The 25296-nt window shown below is 36.8% G+C and overlaps 2 protein-coding genes across 2 annotated transcripts in view; one reads left to right on the forward strand and one right to left on the reverse strand.

Moving 5' to 3' along the window:
* The window catches only part of LOC106058174 (uncharacterized), a 52598-nt gene extending 31487 nt beyond the window's left edge, over positions 1-21111 (forward strand). The window contains exons 11-26 of the mRNA XM_056045612.1: positions 669-956; positions 1918-2118; positions 2625-2759; positions 4657-4766; positions 5338-5447; positions 5822-5946; positions 6833-6956; positions 7623-7756; positions 9622-9750; positions 10469-10642; positions 11659-11784; positions 12959-13141; positions 13642-13741; positions 17791-17877; positions 19232-19512; positions 20975-21111. Coding sequence (XP_055901587.1) covers positions 669-956; positions 1918-2118; positions 2625-2759; positions 4657-4766; positions 5338-5447; positions 5822-5946; positions 6833-6956; positions 7623-7756; positions 9622-9750; positions 10469-10642; positions 11659-11784; positions 12959-13141; positions 13642-13741; positions 17791-17877; positions 19232-19512; positions 20975-20979 — 2312 coding nt within the window. The 3' untranslated portion in view covers positions 20980-21111. The remainder of the gene's footprint in view (positions 1-668; positions 957-1917; positions 2119-2624; positions 2760-4656; positions 4767-5337; positions 5448-5821; positions 5947-6832; positions 6957-7622; positions 7757-9621; positions 9751-10468; positions 10643-11658; positions 11785-12958; positions 13142-13641; positions 13742-17790; positions 17878-19231; positions 19513-20974) is intronic.
* A 1644-nt stretch (positions 21112-22755) lies between these two features.
* Positions 22756-25296, reverse strand: part of LOC106080342 (uncharacterized) — a 47265-nt gene continuing 44724 nt past the window's right edge. Inside the window, exon 13 of the mRNA XM_056045620.1 lies at positions 22756-25112. Within this exon, the coding sequence (XP_055901595.1) occupies positions 24877-25112 (236 nt within the window). The 3' untranslated portion in view covers positions 22756-24876. The remainder of the gene's footprint in view (positions 25113-25296) is intronic.

Here is a 25296-nt window from a genome sequence, read left to right on the forward strand (position 1 = left end):
GGACGTATTCTAGTAGAGAAGTTATATAGTAAAGGACTTTTATGTTTGATACCGCTGTTATGCGGGCGCAACTATATTTCTATGAATTAGATAATTTTTGTAACGACTAGCAGTGCGATATATTATTATTTATTTGTCTGCTGAAGATCTACTCAAGTCTTGGTATACCATTCATGTCCGTTATGTGTTAAGTGGACACACGAACCCCCGCATTCTTCAACATTACAAACATTAACAACTAGCATAATCTTTACATCAGCGATATAGTGTATTACGAAAAACAATTATAATACTGTTATAAATAAAGCGAATGCGTGAATGTAAAAGTATTGTAAATGGAGCTATTAATTAGATAATTGACCTAATTCTAAAATTTGAATCAAAAAGTTTGCTTATCGACCTAATTCTATTATTTTAATCAAACGTTTGCATATATATATTTTTAAATCTAGAGTCTAGAAACCATTATAATAGATGTAGATCTAAATGTACACTTATGTCTAATCCTAGGCTCTAAAACTCATAGTAGGCCTACATATTCCTACTTAGGCTACTTACCTAGATCTATACATAGGTTACTATATATTACATTAATGCAGCTTAATCTTAAACTACTATACATCTATAATATCGTTTTCGTTTAATTAGGCTATTAAATTAATTTACAGCATCTACAACAGCAAAGTGGCCACTCACGCCTTTTGTTTTATTTGCTGGAGGGCCACAGCATACATGTCCCGTCGGATTTACCCCTGGATGGTACTCTTTCACCGGCACCAGCCAAATATCCCAGGCTGTCACCAAGCCACCAGTTCTCTTTCCTGTCAGTGGTAAGACCAACGACATCCCTCTGTGTACCAAGGACGCCCCCAGCGATACGCCTATAGACTGGGAGTCCTGGCCTCCTGGTGGTCAGTACTGTATGGTCAAGCCAGCTAGTGAGTCTTGCGGAGGAGGTAAGATACAAGGGAGAGAGAGAGAGAGAGAAAGTAAGAGAGAAAGTAAGAGAGAAAGTAAAGGATAATAAGTAATGAAGTGGAGGTAGAGTTAGAGAGAGAGTGAGAGATGGTAAGAAAAGACTAAGTAAAAGAAAGAGAGAGGGAGGGTAGCAAACTTATTAATAGAGTGGTAAGAAGAAATTGAGAGAGAGAGAGAGAGAGAGAGAGGGGTGATGACTAAGTGAAAGTAGAGCAAAGAAAAAGAGAAATGGTCTAAGATTGGGAATGGAGAAACAGCTTGGTAAAGAGAGAGAGAGAGAGACAGAATAACAGAAAGGAATAACGAGGTGAGAAAAGGGAGTGAAGTCACACAAAGGTATACACAGAGAAAGAACTGTAGTGTGTGCTATTTGAATAAAATAATGAATATTCTTTTGTAGAAAGAAAGAGGGACAGATAAACTATTTGATTGATTGATTGATATTTTACAACTATTAAAAGAAAAAAATGTACCAACAAAAATATTTGTATTCACTTATAGGCTATTCCCCTTTACAATGGAAGCCTGACATTGAAAGAAATCAAATATTTTATTAATGTTCTCCAATGGTATATATAAATAGGCCTATATATATCTATCTAGTCCTGTTTAAGTATACCCGTCAACTGTTACGAATTTTGTTGGAACCTTTGGGACACCACTAGTCAGTCAACAAATTCCAATAATTTCTCTCTCCTGGCATTCTTAGAAATATAACCATATTTAAGGTTAGGTTAGAGGTGACAATTTCGATACGACAAGAACCAAGACAATTTGAAAGATCCAGTAAGTCTCTTTGGTATATGGTTGATTTATAAATTTATAACACGAAGTCTAAAAACATCTTTAGGCAAGAAACTACCCGCAAGGTAACTCAGCGCAACTTCTAGATCTGTGTCATAAATTCAAGTTGATTGCACTCTGTCGTTATTATTCCAGGGTTTGTGGAGTCCAGACTGGAAGTCCAATCGTTAGCAGCGGTCAGGTACAACGGAAGTATTGGTGACACAGTGGTAAACGGCAACAACATCACCCAGAAATACTGCTGCAGGTTTCAGGAATCCACAACTTTCCCAATAGACCTGCCCAACCGTGACCCTTTTAGACTGATGGTTCGAAGTACTTGCCCTAAAATAAGAGGTGAGATTTACATACATGTAGTGGACATATATATTCTAATAGTAAACTATATAGGATATACGAGCGTATGAGAGTAGGGTTTGATGTTATTAAGGACTTCTTACTATATACATAATTTATATGTATAATTACTAACTTGACATTAACTTTGGCTTTTACAAGAGCCTAACTCAGCGTACCCAGTCCTGTAGCATAGGCATGGTCTCTAACCACAACTCTAGCAAGCATGATTTCTAAAGACGAACCTAATGTCATGTGTTTTAGAACTAATGATGTATTTATGTGTATTATATAATAATATATATTTATGTGTATTGCATGTTTTTTATGGTGTATGATGAGCTTGTGCCTACATGTTACTTTGATAATTACTTAAACAGTTTTTGTGTAACTTTCCAGTAGTCTAGAAAACTAAATCGTCATAACATATATATTTCAATAATTATTAATAGTTTTTTTTTTATTTGTTATAATTTTAACAAGCAAGGTGCATAAATTTTTTGTAGGTCTTAAATCAGTGTTAACAAGAAACAACTTGTGGTCATCCATCTACACACTGACCAATGCCAGCACTTCCCCGTATTGGCCATTCTCGACCTGCTTGACCACATTCTCCTGCTACTACCTGCCCCCTGTCTACGGTCAGTGTTTACATTTATATGTTCAGGCTTCGTGTTATCTATAATATACATTTTTATCTTAGTCAAACGGGGGAGGGGGGGGAAGTAGCTGGGTGGTAAAAATATTTCAAGAAGACTCGATTTCGATGCTCAATTGGAGCTGAGTTGAGTTTGTTGAGCGCCCACTGGTCCACTAAAGAGATTGGACTATAGCAAACTGAGCATGTTAGTGGCGCTATACAAAAGCAATAAAAAAAAAAGGTTCCTTAAGTCATGGCGGAGACAGAAGTGTATCTTTAATGTCCTCCCACAACAGGAGAGTGGGGGGGGGGGGTAAAATTAAAGAAAATATATAAATATTTACCTTAATTAAAGAGTGAAACGTTTAGACGAATCGGGTAAACCCGACCCGCAGCCCGCGGGTCATATTCGGCTAGTATAGATATAGCTACAATACTGATCCAAACTGCTACAATTACACTTAATATATGTTGTATTTTTAAAAGTATTTTGCATATTTTTTATTGTTTATATATTTCTTTCTAAATACGTTAATAGGCCTACTCGTATTTTTAGTTGAGAAAAAATAAATGTTTCATGCATGTATTTGAAATGTAATAGTTTCGAACTAGTTGTCTTGGTACAGTGGTACTAATATAAGCTTTCTATCAGTTTGTTTTCAATAAATGTCTTCATTTTTCAAGCTGTCTATGTGTCTCTATGGAATAAGGGATTACTCAAACAGGCCAATATACGTGTTATTTATGTCGTGTGAAAATTCGCCGGGCTTAATATCTAAGCCACACGAGCAGGCAAGGTGCTGGACTTAGTTGTCAGAGGCTATTTGAGACGCATGCCATTAGGAGTATTTTATAGACAATGGGAGCTTAACCCCATTGACACCCCTGGCCATGACAACCTTTGAAACTAACTAACAGGTGAAGGGGTGAAGGCGGATACCTGGCGCCATAAAACCGGGAGCTTCGGGCAGATGGAGCTCGTCAGCCTAGTAAAGCAGTTCATCTAGGAGAGGGGTACTCTGACTTTAAACCCCCGCTGCCTTGCGGTACCGAGGCTTCAGGAGACAACCTCGAGGAGAAATCAGGAGTGAAGCCCCTTAGGCGTTGGGAGTATCAGCTACGAAATTCCCACCGGCAGCTTCTGCAACTGAGCTGGTGTCAAATGTAACGCGATGCATTCCTTTGGATCACATCAGCAAGGTCAAGAGAGGGATCATGACGCATGGGCCACCCATGACCCCTTTATCCAAGGCCCAGGAATACGCCCCGGAGAGGAAACTCTGGTGCTGCTGCAAAGCGTGTGAAAATACATTCCTTCATTGGGGTGAGGGTTAAGGTGGTTCTGTCATGGCCTGTGGTAGAAAGCTATTCTACTAGTCAAGGGGTTTCAGGCTTCAGCGATATATTCTAGGCCTGCTTTGATGAAAAGGAAACGGATCCGAGACTTTATTAAACTGATTCTTTATATATTCTTAGTTCCAGAATTAAAGCTTTGTATTTTTCGTTGAGGGGGTCTTTTAATTATTATTTGGAATTAAGAGTTAAGGTTAGGGATTCGAATCGATATTTTCTAAGTGTTCAGTAATTGTTTAAAAGAAGAAATCTATACTAAATTATATCACCCGAAACGCATTATCTGATTAAAACAATCCCATCGGAACATTGCGTCACTATTGTATCTAACAATCAAATATAAAGAGCGTTACATATGATATAACCACACAACTTTTCATCGCATTCAGAGAATGGAATTTCTTCAGTTTGCCGGTTAAATTGTAAGCTATATCTAGTAGTATACCAAACATCTAGTGTCTTTGAGGCCAGCGAAATAATTTAAATGGCAATGCCAAGGAAAGTAAATGTACTTGTTACAGGAAGTTTTATTTTCTTTTTTCCAGGATGTAATCAAGACATAACTCTGGATGCCACCACAAGGACAGCAACAGTTACCACCCCTGGCTTCCCAACTGCAAGAGAACCCAACAGAAGATGTTTCTACAACTTCAACGTAATGATACACCTGATAAATTAAAATGCCAATATCTATATAGGAAGAATTTAATCTTCATTATCACTAAGCGTGCTTAATACTTTGTATGTTTTTTATTAGGTGCTAAAATAATTTAAATGAACTGAACGGGTTCTCTGTTATTGGATTATTCATTATTCTACAGACTTTTAACTTTATTGAAATACTGAACTATTTATTAGATTTTAACACTCAATGACCATCTACCAATAGAGAATACACACTTGATAGCACTATAAGCTCACAGCCTTGTTTGATTGATCTATCTAACACAGCCTCATTTAAGTGACTGATTTATCCAATACAGCCTCATTTAAATGATTATCTAGCACAGCCTCATTTGACTGATTCATCTAATACAGCCTCTTATTATTTATTTATCAAACACAGCTTCGTATGAGTGATTTATCAAACACATCTTCGTTTAAGTGAATAATTTATCCAACACAGCCTCGTTCGACTGATTTATCTAACGCCGCTTCATTTAAGGGATTGATTTATGTAATACATTTATTAATTTATCCAACACAGCCTCGACTTTTCTTTTCAGGTTCCTCCTGGGTCACAAATCAAACTAACATTCAATACATTTGATTTGAGTGTGGCCAGTGATGACAACTTTCTTATCAAACGTTACCACAAGTGGCAGGATCCGTACAGGTCAGAGATCTAAGTAGCTTTTCAAGCCCTTAGAAAAAAATATAACAAGTTATTGGCCCTACAAATCTTATGAGACAGTTCTAATAATGATTTTATATCATTGAAAAGACAGTTTTATGACTGTGTTTTATCTATCTATCTATCTATCTCTAAATCCTGACTTACTCCTTGATTTAACTTTGAGTTTTTTTCTGTTTTAAATAGTTACCTATTAAGTCTAAATGATTAGAATTAGAAGATTTCCCTCAGTAAGCATCTAATTTCAGTCTTAGATCCATATTGTAATGTATCTGTTTTATATACTGACACTTTGCTGTTCTATACTGACGCTTTGCTGTTCTATAATGACACTTTTCTGTTCTATCCTGGCGTAGAATCGACGAGACCAATTTCCCGAAGGATACCATCAGTGAGGGAGACTATCTTAGTGTAGAGTACTGGTCAGGGTTTGATGTGACCACCAAGAAGGGAGTCAGTTTCACTGCCAGTGTGATACTACGTGAGTTTTAACAGTCTCTTATTGTCTATGTCTTACTTCTTAGTTTCTCGCCTAAAAAAAAGTTCCCCTTTCAGACTATAGAGTAGATGATGTAAAGGTCATCTGTTTGGGTGGCCTACAGTTAATGAGGGTATCATGTGGCCAGCACAACGACCAACCGCCTTTACTTTTCCCCAACTAATGTCAGGTATCCATTAGAGGCTCTCAAAGATCCTGGAATTAAAAATCCCAGTCTTCACCAGGATTTGAAGCCAGGACCTCCCGGTTCGGATGGCAAGAACTTTACCACTCAGCCGCAGCGCCTCCATTTCTCACCTAGGTTTTACTTTTAATGTGCTCATTACATGCATTTGGTTTGGCTTGTTTGTTTTACCGTTGTTGTTGTTCTATAATTATTCAATTTGCTTGGTTGTTATTTTGTGATTTTAACTCTTTTATTGCTATTTGTTTTCATTCCTTTGTTTTATACCTTTGTTCTAGTTTTCATTTTTTTTTTTTGTCTAACGCAATACAATCAAGTCCATATGACAAAAAGATAATACCTTTGTACAAACTTCATCTAAGTGATTAATGATTGAAAGACTAACAAGTAGAATGTATATGTATAATCACTTATGGTTGTTACGTTTAGGTGCAATTGACCATTCCAGCAAGTGGTCAAGAGTTCAAATCGTGTTGAATTTTTATTTATTTTCGACTTCGAAAAAATCCCCTGTCTTGCTATATTACAATTCAATTATTCTTCACACATACTTATGAGAGGAATGTTGATTTGTCATTGTACTGGCTATATAACACCATCGTGTACTTAGTTTACGGTATACCATTAGCCAATCAAAGTGATAATTGTTTCACTGGCCCTTTTCATTTTTGTTTGTTTTCAAAGCTGAAGAACTCTGCTATGATAGCGCACAGAAAGGGGCAGACTACTCAGGAAATACTTACATCACAGAAACGTACGAGGAGTGTCTCCCTTGGTCCCAGACAGTGGACTGTGATAACTTTCCAGAGTAAGAGACGGATTATGATTATTCATGACGTTATTTATAGAGTCGCTGTGTTTATGTGTCTTAGAAAGCATCTAACAAGTTAAGGGTTACCAGACATCCGGCAAAAGGACACATCCTCCTTTTTTATGTCAGGTCCTCCATCCATTTTGACCTAAGATGTAAAAATGTTCTGCTTTTGCTCTCTTCTATACAACAATGCCAATGACATATCATCCAATAATCGAACCTATTTCTTCATATCTTCAGGCTTAATCTCACAAACTCAATGTTATTTGACCAGTAGGCTACTGATACTTTAATCCTTTGCAGGGCAGAATTTATTAGATTTTAACACTCAATCGCTAGCTTTCAATTGCACAGCAACATAGAAGCTCTTCAAGTTCTGCATAAACAATTTATCGAAGTATAAGGTTTGTCTTGGAGTCAGCTAACAACCATTTCCTCCTGAGCGATGCGGTGAGGCTGAGAAGCATTGTCCAGGATAGTAGTAGATCTAGCCCTAAATTACTTCCCTTTCTCAATACTCATTGTTTTGGCCGGAAGTGTATAACCTATTCTCATCTATATTTTAAAATATTTTGTGAGAATTAGCAAATATTTAAGATCCTTCGTAATATTGTACCAACAAACACTTACCCATAATAAATTTCTATTCTGTACACACAGCACTGATGCTCTTTGGCTTCTACGATCAGAAAACTCATGTAGGAATCCAGAAGGAAGCATGTTGCAGCCCTGGTGTTATATCAGTAGAAACGGCACCTGTTGTCAGAAACGGTACTGCGACGTCTGTCAACTTCGTAAGTTTAAACAGTCTGACAGAGCTGTAACTTAGATCTACAGGCCGGCCCAAAAGTAGGGTTACAGTTTGGTCTTAGGCCACTTCAACCTATGCGGCGGAAGTGGGCCCCGCACTTTTATAATTCTAGGTGTAAATTATTAAATTAAACCATTTTAACTTATCATTAAAGGGTTCCTGGAATTCTCTTAAAATTATAAAATATAAGAAAAAGTCATGAAAATCTCCTGAAATTATTAAAATCTTCTGAAAACTGATGCAAATCTCCTTAAAACAGACAAAATTGTCATTTCGGGGTGTCATTCAATATGGATCCATTGTCAGCTTTCATTCAATAAAAATGTAATAATAAGCCGAATTTTAACCAAAATAAGAAGTTCAAATGCTTAATTTACTTCAATAGCCACTGGCATAAATCTATATCAAATTCTTAGGAAAAAAAAACAAAAGCGATATTTTGCTAGTTGATAGTAAATCTAAAAGACAGATCTGAATGTTTATCAGCTTTTTGTTGAAAAAATAATATCTACTGTAGATGGCTTGTAAAGTTAATTTGACAGTGATTTTGTACTTAGTAAAGTATAAATAAAATGCAAAGACGAATTTCTTTTCTAATACAAAATCTTAATTTTCACTTATTATCCTTATCATAACCCAAATTACGCCCCACGCAATCTTTTTCGCATAGGGCCTTGCAACCTGTAGTATCTGCCCTGGTTACAGTTATTTAACTACCTTCTATATGGTTGAACTGTGCGTCAGAGCGTCCTGGAGAGTTTGACGAATGTTGAAGGAAGACATCTTGAGCATCTGAGAGAGATTAGATTGTTTGTGTTCATGTTAACAAGTATAACAAATTCCCCACTGTTCTAGTGTCGAATTTTCTACTAAATATTCTTCGTGGTCACTGTAGACCTATTGTTGTCCACCCTGTAGTATCACAGTACAACAAAAAGAAATAATAATAATACTTATAATAGTTATAAGAATAATCTTTAATATCCATAAAGAAATTTGTCTTACAATTTGTGCATTACACCAAACAAAACGTAACTATAGAAAACTAAAATATACATTCACACCAGACTCACTCATAATTTAAATGTGAAATGTTTATATCAGATAATTGAATTAATAAAATTGTCAAATCAGAAAATCCTGACCCAAAGGGAGATTTTTTAATATTTCAATTGTGGTTGGTCTCAGAAAATCTTAACTTAAGCTGCAATTAACAATTTAAGAAAGCATCTAGCATTGATTGTGCAACTATGAATCTGTATCATAGATTTATGTTTGATCTTTTAATTAGAGCTAATTTTCTAGATGATGAGGTGGTAATGTCTTATCCTAGTGTAACATGTGCTTTATGCTGACACTTCCAGCTGTTAGATGTGTACAATCTAGAATAGGATTGGATATTTACTATTTATTTGTGTACTTGCTTAACTCTGTGTACCCCCTAGGGGAGCTAAGATGACCTCATCTCTCCACCAAACTCAGTTCTGAAGAAACTATCTTTGTCTTTTCCCTATTCATTCCAATATTCTTTTCCGTGCATGTTCAGGCCAGCCCAATATCCCTTTTCTTTATGAACTCCATTCAATTGCCTGCGTTGCAGCTTAGGTGTGGACTTTCATCACAAGGTGTGTCCTATCCACCTCCATTTTCCCATTTCTAATATCTTGGGCTGTGGGTTTCTGCTTAGTTCTCTCCCTTAAGTTGACAGCAGAGTTTGCGTACTTCATGATAATCAGCTGACAAGAATTGATAATACAAAAAGATATTTCGCATTGGGTTCGCATTCTCCTATTTGTATTTTATTTCTTTTATGAATAATTGTTAATTTCAATGACATTTTTTTATCAGAGACTATTGTTGACATCATCAAGAACTGCGCTGCTCTGATGGCTGCTGATCCTGACTTCTGCTCAACTTCTCTCAGTAAAAATGGTTGTGCCAAATCTTGTGGCTACACGCCACTACCTTTAACTAGAGGTAAGACTAACATATGATTGTCTTTCAATTTCTGTCTGTCTTCATTTCCTATCTGTTTATCTTTTGTGTTTCTCAATATAGCCGTCAAGATCCATAGGCATAGAACATGCATTACAGTCCAGTATGAAGTTACTGCTGGAGAGAGGGGCAGAAGGCTCAAAGAGAGCTTTAATAAATGTCCTCAACAGGCCCTGACTTTGTTTGCATTAGATGGAACAAATGTTTTTTTGTCATAACTGCTTGTTGATTAACATGAACGAATAATAACAAAACTCTAGATATAAACTATAGGCACCATATCAGCTATTTATTCTTTCGCCATCTTGGTTGACAACAACATTTTACAAGGGATGTTACTCCAAAACACTGAGTGGTACAACCTATATAAAAACATACATCAACACTGCTTAGCCACAAAAAAATACTGAATTCTTCTTTAATTTTCAGACTGAAAGACAGTGCCTGTCTAATTGTACAGGAACAAACCAATTATTACTACCAAAATTAGAGTTTTTTTTTCACTAGCTAGATCTATACAGAAAATCTTATTATAAAATTAGTATTATAATTATATTATATATATATATTATACTTTCCTGATTATCGATGTCTGGGACCTTACATATAGGGATCATATAGTAGTAAATCTATGTAATATTAACTGGCTAATTGTGAGTCTTCTTATATAAAATGTAACTATTTATATGCTTATGTTTAGGAACATGTGAGCCCCCAACTGTTCCATCTGATGGTACTCAGTCCAGTGATGCTAAGTCCACCTACAATGAAGGGGACATTGTCCAGGTCAAGTGCACAGATTCTCCAGCAGATCCGGTGTCTGAGATGAAATGTACTAGCTCTGGATGGACAGCCTTATCCTCGGCATGCAGAGGTGACCAGAGCTTAACTTGTAAAATGTTTGTTGTAAAATGTTTTACATGTTTCGAATGTTCCTTCAGAGTTGAAGATAATTACTTCCTAGTCCAAACCTCCCGCAGGACGACGGGGGATGGGAGCGGGCAGGGTTTGAACCTGGGACCATCGATAAATCTGAACGACAGTATAGCGTGCAAACCGCATGACCAGGCAGCCATCCAACTTATTTCTCAGTACTTTGATGGTTTCCAACTTAACATTCACATAACATCAGCAATAACAATTTTGACTCTTTTGTGAGAGAAAATCTTGATTTACTACAAAAATCGAAACTTAAAAATTTTTAGATTTTCTCATTTAACAGTATTTCTTTATGTCATAATGTTTGCAAAGAAAAATCATTCACCTGATGAACCATAAAAATAACATTTATAATTTTTTTAAATATTATATCGTTACACATACAAAGAATGCATCACAAATGAAGAGACTGGTAACAGGATTAATACAGTAATTGGACCCCCATGATGACCCACTAACCGCTGTCCAAAAACCCAAACTTAAACTCTATGACCACATTACAAGGTCCTCAGGGCTTGCAAAGATCTTCCTTCAAGGAACAGTACCAGGAACAAGGGGAAGATGCAGACAAAAAAGGCGATGGGAAGACATCAAAGAATGGACAGGCCTGTCAGTGATTGAAATTCTATCCAAGGCGAAACAGAGAGGATTGGAGAAAGATTTTGTGGGTTGCCCCAACGGCTTAGAGGGATAGGTGAAAGTTGTTACATCTACAAACTTGTGCATATCATGTGATTGTCTCAATTGTAATGAAGTCTAGAAGGTTATAGACAAAATTGCTGTAATAAAAAAACTTTGATAAAAAAATATAGAAATTTTATTTTAAGAGTTCCCTTCCATTACATTCTAGATGAAAAATTAAGTTCTTGCTAAAATTCTCTGTTGATACAAGAATATGTTTAAATATAAAAACACAAAATCACACCAAACCTTTTTTTTTTTTTGTTTCAGGAGGATGCGATGACAAAGTCAGTTTCTGCCAGGACATTTTAAGATCATTTCCCAGATTCTGTTCTCACACAAAAACAAGGGCTACAGCGACTCAGTATTGTGCCAAATCCTGTAGTATTTGCTCAGGTAATTATTATAAGTTTAGATAATTTGCAATTGTTTATGCACTCTAAACTATTATTCATTTTACTATTGCTTCTGTTTATATATCTTGAGTGAATGTGTACTATTTATGGGTGCACTATATAGCTACTTCTGTCTTGGAAGACAATGGATGCGCCTAGATGAGTCACCGCTTTGATTTCGTCTTGAGACAAGTCAGAATCTGGAGAGACTGATTAAGCCAATTTTAAGTCGGCAGAGTTTGCCACAGTTCGTGCATGTATATGCATCTGTCCTGGGGCTAGCTGACAGGGCAGCTTTCTTTTTCTTTCTCTTCACTGATGCAGCTTTTGGTCTCAACGAAGCTAGAACCAGCATGCAAAATCTTGTCTGTTGGGCTATCTCCTCCCACAGAATTTCGTTGATGCCTGTGGTTCTTATGTCTTGCTAGCTAACAGCTCTGTAGGTTAGTCTTGGGTGGCCCTTGGGTCTGACTTGGGTGCACTGGAAATATCAGAACTAGTCCACCCTAAGAGGGTTTCCAAACAGTGCCCCTTTAAGCAAATATATTTTGAAACTGTAAAAGAAATTACAAATACTAATACTTATGATAATCAAATTGGCACTTGAAGATTTTTTAGTATAGAGTAGGCTTTTTTCTAGTATATGTAGTGTGTTATTCAAAGGCTTAGTGATATCTGGAAACACTGGAACCACCTACACACAAAACACATTACCTAACTCTTCACTGCATGAATACAAATAATGTTTATTTACTATGAATGATAATTTTATGATAATCAGAATGCAATTGATAACTTTCGAAAAAATAAATATGATACAAACACTGATGTAAATCTATGACAAGAAATACATGAGTTATCCTATCATTACACCCAGCACTATCATTACACCCAGCACTATCATCATCCCCAGCACTGTCATCATCCCCAGCACTATCATTACACCCAGCACTATGATCAGCATTTCCATAATCATCTCCACAGGCATCATCAACCATATCATCCATGTTATAATCACCAGCATTTTTATTAACATCCACTTTATCAGTGTAATTCCAATATGCCTCTATCACCACCATTATCCCACTAATCTTTACAAATGTCAACTTCATTGCTGTCATCACTACTATGTTATTATCATCATTGTCTTTTTGTAATGAAAATGAATTTCCCAGCAAGCAGCACCTGCAGTTCTCCCAGTGTTAGCACTTTCACTAGGACATCCAGTGCGGAAAGTGTCAGTGGTGGGGTATTCATGAGCTTTACCTGTAGTCCTGGGCTCTACTACTGGTCAGGAGACAGAGAGCGGGCCTGTGGATTGAATGGAGATCTTTTGGGGAATAATTTGGACTGCCAAGGTCAGTAATTATTCGTGTTCATGTTTTTAAAGATCTATCTTGGCCCACTGGTCATTAGTGGTCATGTAATAGACTAGACTGCTGATGTCAGTTGAAGTTTTGTAAACATTTAAATCAACTGTTTTAACATTTTAATGATTGGAATAGCCTCATAAATACTTAAAATTAAATTTAAAACATAATTAAAAATGTATACAGTATATCTAGATTAGAAAAATAGATTTTTGTATCTTCCTATGTGCATATATTTGAAATATCCAACAAAGTAAAAAAAAATAATTATAATAGTATATTAGAATGTTTTATTCAAAATCTTACAGAATGAGAATTACCTTATATATCATGCATAGCTCGAGGTGTATTAAAAAAAACACCCAAATATATACAGATTATATAATTATACATACTTAACTAATTATTATAAAATATTTATATGCTAGTCTATGATAATAGTCAAATGCCAATCCAGTTTATTAATGCATATAGTTTCTTTTTTATAGTTCAGCCACCTATCACTGATGTGAACTTGAACTTGGTCAGAAAGAGGCTTGACCTTCTGAAGACTGGCACAGCGTACTTAATGGACTTTGATACATACAGGTTGTAGTCTTAAAACACTTGCAGTGATTGGTTGTAGTTTGAATCTTTGTGTCACCAATTGCCTTGAGTTGATTGGTTTTCATTGAGTCGTCATTTTTCTAGAGATTTTACAACTTTCTTAAACTAGTAGACGATGTCACTAATCAATAACTTTTTTGTCTCTTAATAACAAACACATCAAACAGATTTTCATATTTTCCGGCAAAAATGAAGATTAATATTTCCTAACCTTAACCCAAACCTCCAGCTGGTTAGCAGGATTTGAAGCCAGAACCATCTTGATGACATTCTGGAGCTCAAACCACAGGGCTAGAGTTCCAGCCTTTATTTATTAAGTTAAACAGCTGGCACTTATGTGTCCAACAGACTTTAGCCAAATTTTTCAATCTACAGTGTGTAAGGTCACATGTTAAAGATAGTTTCCTTTTATAAGTCATTCTGCACAATGTGCATACAGAGTTCCTAGTGCATGTCTGCCTATAAGAGTTGCCATGCTGTGAAGTTAGATGGTGGGCTTAGCTTAGGGCTTAGGTCCTCCCGCGCCGTTCGGCGCATTGGGCGGCAAGCTGTCTCCATAATGATCTGTCACTGGCAATGTCTGAAGCCTCTTCCCATCTGGTGTCCACTGTTCTGAGGTCCTCCATGAAGGTGTGTCGCCAGGTAATACGAGGACGTCCCTGTTTGCGCTTTCCTCGTTTTGGCTTCCATGTTATCGCAACTCTTGGTGTGCGTAATTCATTTTGACGTAGAACATGTCCCGCAAACCTCATGCGACGCTCAGTCACAACCTCACTAAGTGTTCGACTCCCAGTTCGGCAAAGGATTTCCTTGTTTGAGATCCGGTCTGTGTAACTGACTCCCAAAATCCGTCTCAGCCATCTCTGTTGAGCCACATTTAGTCTTTTCTCAATTTTGACAGATGACTTCCATGTCTCACATGCATATGTAGCAGTTGGAATGACGATTGTGTTGAGAAGGTGTATTTTTGTCTCGAGTCCAATGGCTTGGCTAGTCCAAATAGGCTGCAGCCTTTGGAAAATGCTCCCTGCCTTTCCTATTCGGCACGCTACATCATGGTAAGCATCTCCATCATTTGTTATGATGCTGCCAAGGTACGTGAACTTGTCCAGCTCTTCAAGCTTTGACTCGCCAAGTCTGACGGGGACACCCTTTGCCTTATATCCCACTCGCATAATTTTAGTCTTATCCAAGTTTATGCGGAGGCCAATTTTGGGTGCCTCTCTGTCTAGGCTCTCCGTCATTTCTTGAATGCATTTATTTGTAGCCCCGAGTAGTGCAACATCATCAGCAAAGTCCAAGTCCGTCAATTGGAGTTGTTCATGCCATGGAATACCAAAGGCAGTCTGGTTCATTGCTCTCCTCATTATGTAGTCGATGGCTAGGAGGAAAAGGAAGGGAGATAAGATGCACCCCTGTCTAACACCTGTCTCGATTGTAAAAAACTCTGTTGTTCCCTCTTCTGTTTTAATGCAGCAACTAGACTGACTGTAAAGGTGTCGTAGGATCTGGACGAATTTTTCTGGTATACCGTATTCTCTAACTATTTTCCATAGTGATTCTCGGTGGACACTATCAAACGCTTTTTTGAAGTCCACGAAACTGATCGTTAGCCGTTGTTGGTACTCAAGACTTTGTTCTATGATATTTCGTAAAACGAAAATCTGCTCTGTACATGATCTGCCTCTTCGGAAACCTGCTTGTTCTTCTCTGAGCCTTTCATCTACAGACTGTTGAAGCCGTCTCAACAAAACAGTGCTGAAAACTTTGCCTGGGACAGAGAGGAGAGTAATGCCCCTCCAGTTGTTACAGTCTGCCAAGTTGCCCTTTTTTGGAAGCTTTACAATCACTCCCTTTTGCCAGTCCTCTGGGACTTTTGAAGTTCGCCAACAGAGATTTAAAAGATCAGTCATTCTGTTAACAATGCACTGTCCCCCATATTTTAGCATTTCTGCTGATATCATGTCTAGTCCTGGTGCTTTGTTATTCTTTAGCACTGCAATGGCCATGGTAACCTCCTCAGCAGTTATTGGGTCTGTCTTGACCTTGAGATCATTGTCTGGAGAGGGGTCCTTGAATATGTAAGTTAGGTCTGGCGACAGTTGGTTAAGGGTCTCTTTAAAGTGCTCTACCCATCTTGCATCCTGTTCTTCTTTCGTTAACAAAGTTTTGCCTTGCTTGTCTTTTATTGGTGCCCCATGTCCACTCTTTGCTCCAGTGAGATCTCGGACAATACGATGGAGGGTTTTTGTGTCATTTCTGCTTGCAGCTGCTTGTGCCTCTTGTCCCTTCTGCTCAATCCAGTCCCGTTTATCTTGCCGACAGCTTCTCTTTACTTTCAGATCTGCTTCCCTATAGGCTTCTTCCGCTAGGCTGCGATCCTGTGTTTCATTTTTCTGATCTCGTCTACGTTTGGCCTCTTTCCTCTCATCTATCAATTTCCATGTTCTGTCTTGTATCCACCGTTCCTTGTATGAACCTCGCCTCCTTCCGATAACTTCTTCTGCGCACCCAATAGTGGTATATTTGAAGTTGGCCCACTCTTCTTCAAGGGTCAATATATCTGCAAGAGCCTCAAAGCGGTTCGTTAGTTTCAATTGGAACTGTGCTGCAGTATTGCCGTCTTTAAGCTTCTCTACATTAAATGGGCGGGGTCGTGTGGCTCGTTTTGGTTGGCGTTTCAATCGGAGCTTACATTTGCCACTGACAAGGTAGTGGTCTGAGCCGATATCAGCTCCTCTGCGGGTCCGCACGTCTAACAGAGATGACCTCCATCGTTTGGAGATGCAAATGTAATCTATCTCGTTGAAGGTTTCTCCATTTGGTGCACCCTGTAAAACCACTATTGCTACAGAAACGGCAAACTCGACACATAATGAAAACTATACATGCGGCGAGGGCGGCCAAACCCTGATGACGGTGTTGGATCAAAGCCAACTGGAAGTCCAATACCCGATACATGGCAAGCCTTTCAACGCAAGGAAACCGACTCTTATAGGCACGTGGAATGTAAGAACCCTGAATCAATGCGGTAAACTGGCCCAACTTTTAAGAGAGTTTGACTCATATCGGCTGGACATCCTTGGGATCTGCGAGATGCGGTGGACGTCAAGTGGAAAAATAATCAATGATGGCAAGACAATAATATATTCAGGACATGACAAGGAGCACATTGGTGGTGTAGGAATCATCATGTCTAAAATAGCAGCTTCAGCGCTAATTGCTTGGAAGCCGATCAGTGACCGCATCATTACAGCTCGACTCCAAACAAAGCAAATTAAAGTCACTACCATCCAAGCTTATGCCCCTACAGAGGATGCAGAAGATACCATCAAAGATCAGTTCTATAATCAACTACAAACCACTCTTGATGAAACACCTACTCACGACCTAATTCTACTGATGGGAGATTTTAACGCCAAAATCAATCCCAACCGAACTGGCTTTGAATATGTAATGGGACCATATGGCTCTGCAGAAAACATCAGTGATAATGGCGAGCGTTTGATTTCTCTCTGCGCATCCAACAGCCTTTCAATTGGAAACACATATTTTAAGCACAAACAAGTTAGATGGTGATATGGCAGGAATAAAACAGACAAATAGACATGTAATTGAGACAGGAAGCAGAAAAAGCTGAAGTTAACCAATGGGTCTCATTAGAATTTCAATAGAAATCACATAAGATTAAAGTGGACCTGAGGGATAAGACAATCAAAAGATAAATTATCTAAGTGGAGGTATAATAGGGATCACCTTGGATTGAAGTGGAGATTATTTAAAAAAATAACAGTAGAAAAAATCTTTTAAAAAGATTATCTTATAAATTTCCCCCTCTGTCTTCAATCACAACTTTACATAAGAAGTATTTCAATTAAATCCGTTATTCCTCGTTATAGAGCCAAAGTCCTGTGCTGTTACATTTGTTGATGGAACTGAATGGTCACCTTCTTTATAGTATTACTTAAAACATACCTTACTATTAGAGTTTTAAAATTTTAACATGTGGCTCCAATTTCTTTTCATGTCAGAGTTCCTTTCAAAGGAGTTATCACAAGATGGTATTACTTCTGTAAAACTCCAGGTGTCATGACATTTGCTGTTTATAGAAAAGTGAAGTAAGTTCAAGTTTTAGGATGTTTAATGTAACATGCTGTAATTGTTCTCTTATTTCTTTATAAAACTAAATTGACTATGGCAGGTAAATTCTCTTGGATGCTTGTTCAGAATTTCTAGGCCAAATATCATGCAAGACAATGGGGGATGTCAGCATTGAAATCTGGTACCATCAAGATGACAGTTCAGAGCGCTTACCACATGACCAGGCAGCCATCCAGACTTCTGTTGTTTTTTTTCTCTTTCCTCTCTCAGACCACTATCTACCCCACCCCTTTCTGTATTTCCTTTCACCTCTAATTATCTTTATCTTTCTCATTCTCTCTTTTGTTTGTTTGAACCTTAACCCTCTTCTCATGATTATGTCTGATATTTGAATCTTTCTGCTATACTCTCTAAACTTAACTCTGTCTCTCATTCACTTTCACTTTATTCTCTCAATCTCTGATTGTTACGCTCATTTCTCTTGGTCTCTTTTTTTCTTTTCTGTTACCCTCTTATTCTCTTTTTTTCCCCCCGTTTTTTTTTTCCTTCTTTTGTTAAATTATGTCTAATGTTTTATACATCTTGCTATTTTATTATATTTATTTTTCTCCTTGCTTCTCATCTTATGTTTGTTGCACACAGCCACTAGCTGTTTTTTTTTTCAAATTATAGCCCTTTTTACAATACTTACAAAGACTCACTCTGTCTGTCTGTATAAAAAGTAAAAAGTTAGAACATGTTTTTTTCTCTACATAAACTACATACAATATATGTTTCTTTGTTTCTATGTTTCTCCCATGTTCCATTGCGCAATTTTTCATAGAACCTGACAAGACACGAATCAATAAAAACAAAATTAACCAATCAATTAATTATTTGTTGGTGATAAATTCTCTTGTTTGATATTGAAATAAAGGGAATAAATTTTACTTAACGAGAGAGAGATGTCGATGTGTATATGGATTAATCCCCTTTACTACATTTTGACACATTTTTTTCTCTCTCACTTCCCATTCTCATATCGTTTTAATTTCGCACAATTATTTAAAGCTGATGACAATACAGAAAAAAAAAGAAACAATTAGTTAATGTTAATCATTTAGTACTAATTAATTGATTTCATTTGTATAACAGAATGGCAGCTAAACCCTGTAATTTTCAGTAAATGGTAGTAAATAGAAGCTATTTCCCTTATATTTAAGCTTTGTTTTTAAAAAGTATTCATTTTTATATCTTGCTACTATATTCTGTTGTCAATTATTCCTTAAAGGATATTACCATCATATTAATGTCTCTTTCATATAAAACAAAATATAAAAATCTCTGTTCATTAAGACTTAATTAAAAAAAAACGTTTTTTTGTCTCCATAGCAACGTATTCACCTATGTGGGAGCAAACAACGTTACATGCCAGCCAGATTATCTGATGACGTATTACGTTCCACTCCAGGACCAGATCTCAGTGCAAGAAAAAGATGTGTTCGCAGTCTTCTCTGCTGTAGCCAACACACTGTATGTCTCTGATTGCAACTCCAATGACAAAGTGTTGGTCAATCAGGTCATTGCTGCAAACAATTTCAACGAACTAGCCACTAAACCGGTTTCAGGAACTTATTGTCTGGTTCCATCTTATGCAGCCAGAGTTCAGCCAGGTATTTTAGTGTATTAATGTATTTAATTGTGGATACAACGTGTTATACTCTATCAATCAGGTGATGGTATTTTATAAACAATGTTTTGATTGGTCTTTCAGATGCCTAAGTCAGAGATTTATTTTATTTTTGATTTAAAAATTGCCTATTACTTTCCACCCTAACAAAGTTTTCATAGAAAGAAAATGTGTTTAGTCTTGATTGAGCAGTATATACCTAAAATGAAAGGAGGGGGGTAGAGATTGAAACAAGATATAGACTAGGAATTTTTTAAAGGAGATTTGACTCCAGAAGAGTTGTGTTTGTGAATGGCAGCATGGAAACCTTCTCTTAGATACTGACCTGTTCATAATGAACCATAAGGCACTGAACTCAGCAGAGTTGTGTTTGTGAATGGCAGCATGGAAACCTTCTCTTAGATACTCACCTGTTCATAATGACCCATAAGGCACTGAACGTGTTATGCAAAAGGAACAATACTAAGAAATTTTTTTTAAATTTTAAATTAATGCAATCTCTTTATTTGTTTATAGACATACATTATAAATCTTTTTTTTATATAAATTCTAGTTAAAATTTGTGATATGTTACTTTTGAATAAGTAAGAACCATAAAGAAGTGACTTATTAAGTTATTATCTTAACAAAATATTCAATAGTTTTGCATATATCAGATTACTAAATTGTCCTGGAATAAAAAGAACTGAATGTAGGGAACTCTGAAAGAGATTAACAGTCAATCATTTAGTTTAAAAAAAACATTTTTTGAGCAAAATTATGGACAAATAAAAGTGAATTCAGCCTATTTTTGTTGTGACCAGTTGTGCTAGTGATGATCTGGTGTGGCCTACACAACACTATGCCTTTTTAATTTTCTATTCCTCTACTATAGATGTAAAACATGTTATCACTGTTTTTTATTTTTACTAAAAACTCAGATCTGTAGAGAGATTTGTCGCACAGAGCTGTGTCTCTAAAGGATTGCTTTATACAAAGCACAACAATAATAGAGAAGAAGCACAAATGTGTTTGAATATTTTTATACGAGTTTGTCTGATCAGAATTCTCTGTACTTCGTCAGACACAATTATACAGGAGGCCTAATTGGTAAAGCGCTTACCTTCCAAACTGAGGGCCCTGGGTTCAAATCCTGGTGAAGACTGGGATTTTTTAATTCGGGATATTTGGGCGCTTCTGAGTCCACCCAGCTCCAATGGGTACCTGATATTAGTTGGGGAAAAGTAAAGGCAATTTTACACAAATAAAGCATTCCCCTCAAGTCCTGTAAGAAACTTTACCACCATACTATACACAGAAGACAACAATGATATAAATTAAGCGATTTGAATTGTTGCTAAACTGCTTAACATCCTAATCTGTATCTTAGAATTCTTTATTATTATTAACTAAATATAATTATTTTTATATACTGTTCACAAAACTATAAAATTATTTCCTTGCAGCTTAACTCTAGGAGTACTGACCTATGCAATGAACAAAACAGAATCTCAATGTTGAAAATTCTTGTATCTAAATATTCTATTGTATGCCACTTCTTTGTATAAAAGTTATTTTTAGAAATAAACTGCCCTGACCTATATATATATACATATATAATTATGCATTGTTTTTTTTAGTAAAAGTGTGTCACTTATGAGAGAGAGAAAGAGAGATGGTAATGGAAAGAGCTTAGATTAATAAAATATTAGGAAAAAAATAATAAATAGATTACAGAGAAAAGAGAAATTAGAGAGATTATAGGAAGTAGTTTTAGTTTTGAAAAGAAATAAGATTATTTTACTGTTAAAATTAAAAAGGATTATAGAGTTGCAGATGGACAGATCAATGTAAGTAGAGACCTAATCCCCAGTAGAAGAGACATTAAACAGAAAATAAATGGTTTAGAAAGGCTTACAGACGTTTCAGACCATAAGAAAATTTCCTGCCATTGACGGGGACACAAAGGGTGAAAAGAAAACCTATATTAACCACGCTGAACCATGGTTATGTCTGCTCTGGTGGTGACAAAATATATAGGTCGCAGCTGGGACTGCTTAGCCAGGTCATACTGTAAACTTTGTTAACCTTCTGACTTGGAGAAAGGCCCCATTTAGGCATGGTGACGTAGAGAAATGCAAATATTTATAAGCCATAGTACTAAGCTACTAGTCAAAACAATGAATGAAACTTTTTATACTTCTACCATCAGTAGTCTAATTCACTTTCCTGGTGTAATGATGCTTCACTGGCACAAAGATACAACTAAATAGACTAATTCAAAAAGCCACCACACGGCTACCATCCTGGTGAAGACTGGGATTTTTTTAATTTCGGGATCTTTGGGCGCCTCTGAGTCCACCCACCTCTAATGGGTACCTGACATTAGTTGGGGAAAAGTAAAGGTGGTTGGTCGTTGTGCTGGCAACATGACACCCTTGTTAACCGTAAGCCACAGAAACAGATGACCTTTACATTATCTGCCCTATAGACCACAAGGTCTTAATGGGGAAACTTTACTTTTGTACTTTACTTATTCTGACTATGCGTCCTAAATGCTCACTAATTATTATTATTGTGTTGGGCATGCAGGCTGAGAGGTGCACATGTACATATGGGCTATGTACAGGCATAGCCACTTTATTCGTGAAACTGCATGGACATGACCACCATTTCGCACTACTGGAAACACTAAATTTTAGTTAATAGAACCAAATATCAAGAGGACACAAATAAAGCGTTTTTTTTTCATTTTTCTCAACTCGACCAAATTGTGTCTTGATCACATTCTTGATCTAGGCCCTTTGATTAAAAAACTCCTTTTCGCAACTTTCAGTCAGGGTGTTTCAAGGTCATTTATAGTCATCGAGAAGTACACAGAAGCTTTGTCCATACTACGCTGGTTGTTTGTGAGTGTGTGTGTTAATGTTTGTACAATGTTTTATATGTTTCGGATGTTTCTTCAGAGTTGAAGATAATCTGAATCCTAGTCCAAATTTCTTGCAGGACGACGGGGGGGGGGGGGGGGGGGGGCTGGCAGCGGGCAGGGTATGAACAAGGTGCCGATCGACAGAGCGCTTACCACACGACCAGGCAGCCATACTCTATTGTTCCAGTAGTAGTAGTAGATTGTAGTCAAACTGTCAATTGGTTTGGACCAATAAAATATTATCTTATGCTATCTTAAAATAGAAATGATAAAATAAAAAAAACTTAGAGTGACAACACCAAGAAACGACACAAAAAGTTATTTTAGAAAGACTTTTAATCACTCTTGTTACATGTTTTATTAAAGAAACAGATTGTTGTATAGGTAGCCCAACGGTTAGTTATGTTTGGAAGATTGTGGCGGATAACTAAGGAAGACTGTACGGATTCAAAGAGGAATATTGTTGGTGATAAGGGATGTAGTACCTGATTTTAAGAGGAAGATTGTAGGTGATGTCAGGAAGTCTGTATATAATTTAAAGATGAAGATTGTAGGTGATGTCAGGAAGTCTGTGTATAATTTAAAGATGAAGATTGTAGGTGATGTCAGGAAGTCTGTATATGATTTAAAGATGAAGATTGTAGGTGATGTCAGGAAGTCTGTATATGATTTAAAGATGAAGATTGTAGGTGATGTCAGGAAGTCTGTATATGATATGATTTAAAGATGAAGATTGTGGGTGATGTAAGGAAGATTGTAGATCATGTATAGAAGTTGTAATTGAAAGAAGAAGATTGTAGGTGATGTAAGGAAGTTTGTAGGTGGTGTAAGGAAGTTTGTAGGTGGTGTAAGGAAGTTTGTAGGTGATTTACAGAGGAAGATTAAGGGGATGGAAGGACAATTCGGGACGATGTTTGGAAGACTTGGTCAACTTAACCTTTGACGTAATTTGAAAGCTCCCATAGCTTAAATAGACCCCGGTGGACAACGTCGTTGTCTGTCTTAGATGTGGCAAAATATGCAGGTCGCAATTGGGTTTTGCGTGGTCACGTGAAATGCTGCACTCAACTTTAATCTTTGGAATCAAAGGCAACAGTTTACTATCTATCTACTTAATTCAAGGCAGGAGCGTGGTGGCTGAGAAGTACAGAGCTTGACTTCCGAAATAAAGGCCACGGGCTCTAATCTCTGTGAAGACTAGGTTTTTGAATTTTGGGAGTTTTAAGGCACTCATGATTCCGACAACTCCAATAGGTACCTGACATTAGCTTGGGACAAAATAAAGGTGGTTGATCGTTGTGCTGGCCACATGACACTTCACATCATCAGCCCTATTTATTATGTTAGGATTCATTAAATTACCGTATGTAACATTATATTACGTCATATCCCCCTATTTAACTCTTTCTCTCCGTAATTATTTACCAAATTCTGGTAGAATCAACGCTGGTATCGTCAGTTAGGAGAAAAAGAGTTAATATACACTATTTTAATTAATTACACAAGATTACAATGATAAAGATAATAAAAGAAAGGAGGCGCGGTTGCTGAGCGGTAAAGCGCTTGGCTTCCGAGGTTCGAATCCTGGTGAAAACTTGGAATTTTAATTTTGGGATCTTCGGGCGTCTCTGAGTCCATCCAGCTCTAATGTATCCCTGACATAAGTTGGGCAAAAGTAAACGCAGTTGGTCGTTGTGCTGACCACATGACACCCTAGTTAACCGTAGGCCACAGAAACAGATGACCTTTACATCATCTGCCCTATATATCGAAAGGTCTGAAAGGGGACTTTACTTTTTTTTTTACTTATATATCTCAAGTTCGGAAAATGGTACCTTACATTTATTTGTTGTTTACTAAACTATCGGAAACATGGACAATTGTTTCTATATCAAGTAAATAAAAGTGTGGGGTCGAACGTAATGTAAAGATATAGAGTGCAAATGTCTAGAAGGAGAAATGGATTGGTTCCATGACACACAGAGGGGAATCTAAACATATATATTTAAAAAAAAATTAAACATAAAAACTCAAACATGTCAACAGTTATTAAAAGATTTAGCAACTAAAACATATTTTTAAAATAATTAACGAAATAATAAATTTAACAAATAAAATATGGATGAATGTATTGAAGGAATAAACCGACTCAATCTATGGTCTGCCATTGCTGTAACGTGAAAAGTGGATCATGTCTGAAAGTCTAAATACTATTTTTGTTCGCTTTCATAGTTTCTACATTTATGCATAAAAATTATATCAAAATGATTTTTTTATAACTCTAGTGAAAATTTAGTGACATAACAACGTAAAGGTTTTCAGTTGGATAGTTAAATGATTTTTTTTTTTAACAAAAAAGGACTTTTGGGGAAGTTTTCATTCAATTAGATTTGTAGTTCATGATTATGGAATTGTGAGTTTGAAGAACTGTTCTAGATTTTAAAATGGCTGGTGAGAGTTTGAGCCGTGCAGGTCTAAGCGAGGCAGCTTCATGGTCTGAACTGGGGAGTTGAATGTATTCTGGCGGTGGGGTACGACCTTTGACCTCGAAGTCTTCAAGATGACCAATAGCACTATGATTGTTATGGCAAGGCACGAAGCGAAGACCCCCAGGACGATGACTGCGGCCAAGTAGTCCCGTTGGTTGGTACACACCTCTGACACACCAGTGCCACCTAAAGAGAAACAAAATAAAATATGTTCATACTCTTCCGAAAATTTCGCTAATGCAAGTTAATAGTATTATTGCTAGTAATTAGGAAAAGTTAGTTCCCTTTAAGCATTTTCACGTTTTTCTTTTTTAACTTGATTTGTTTGTTTTTAAATCATTTCGAACTTCTATCATTTGTGGGATATATT

This window comes from Biomphalaria glabrata, chromosome 11 (genome assembly GCF_947242115.1).
Source record: "Biomphalaria glabrata chromosome 11, xgBioGlab47.1, whole genome shotgun sequence".
In the NCBI taxonomy this organism is placed as follows: Eukaryota; Metazoa; Mollusca; class Gastropoda; family Planorbidae; genus Biomphalaria; species Biomphalaria glabrata.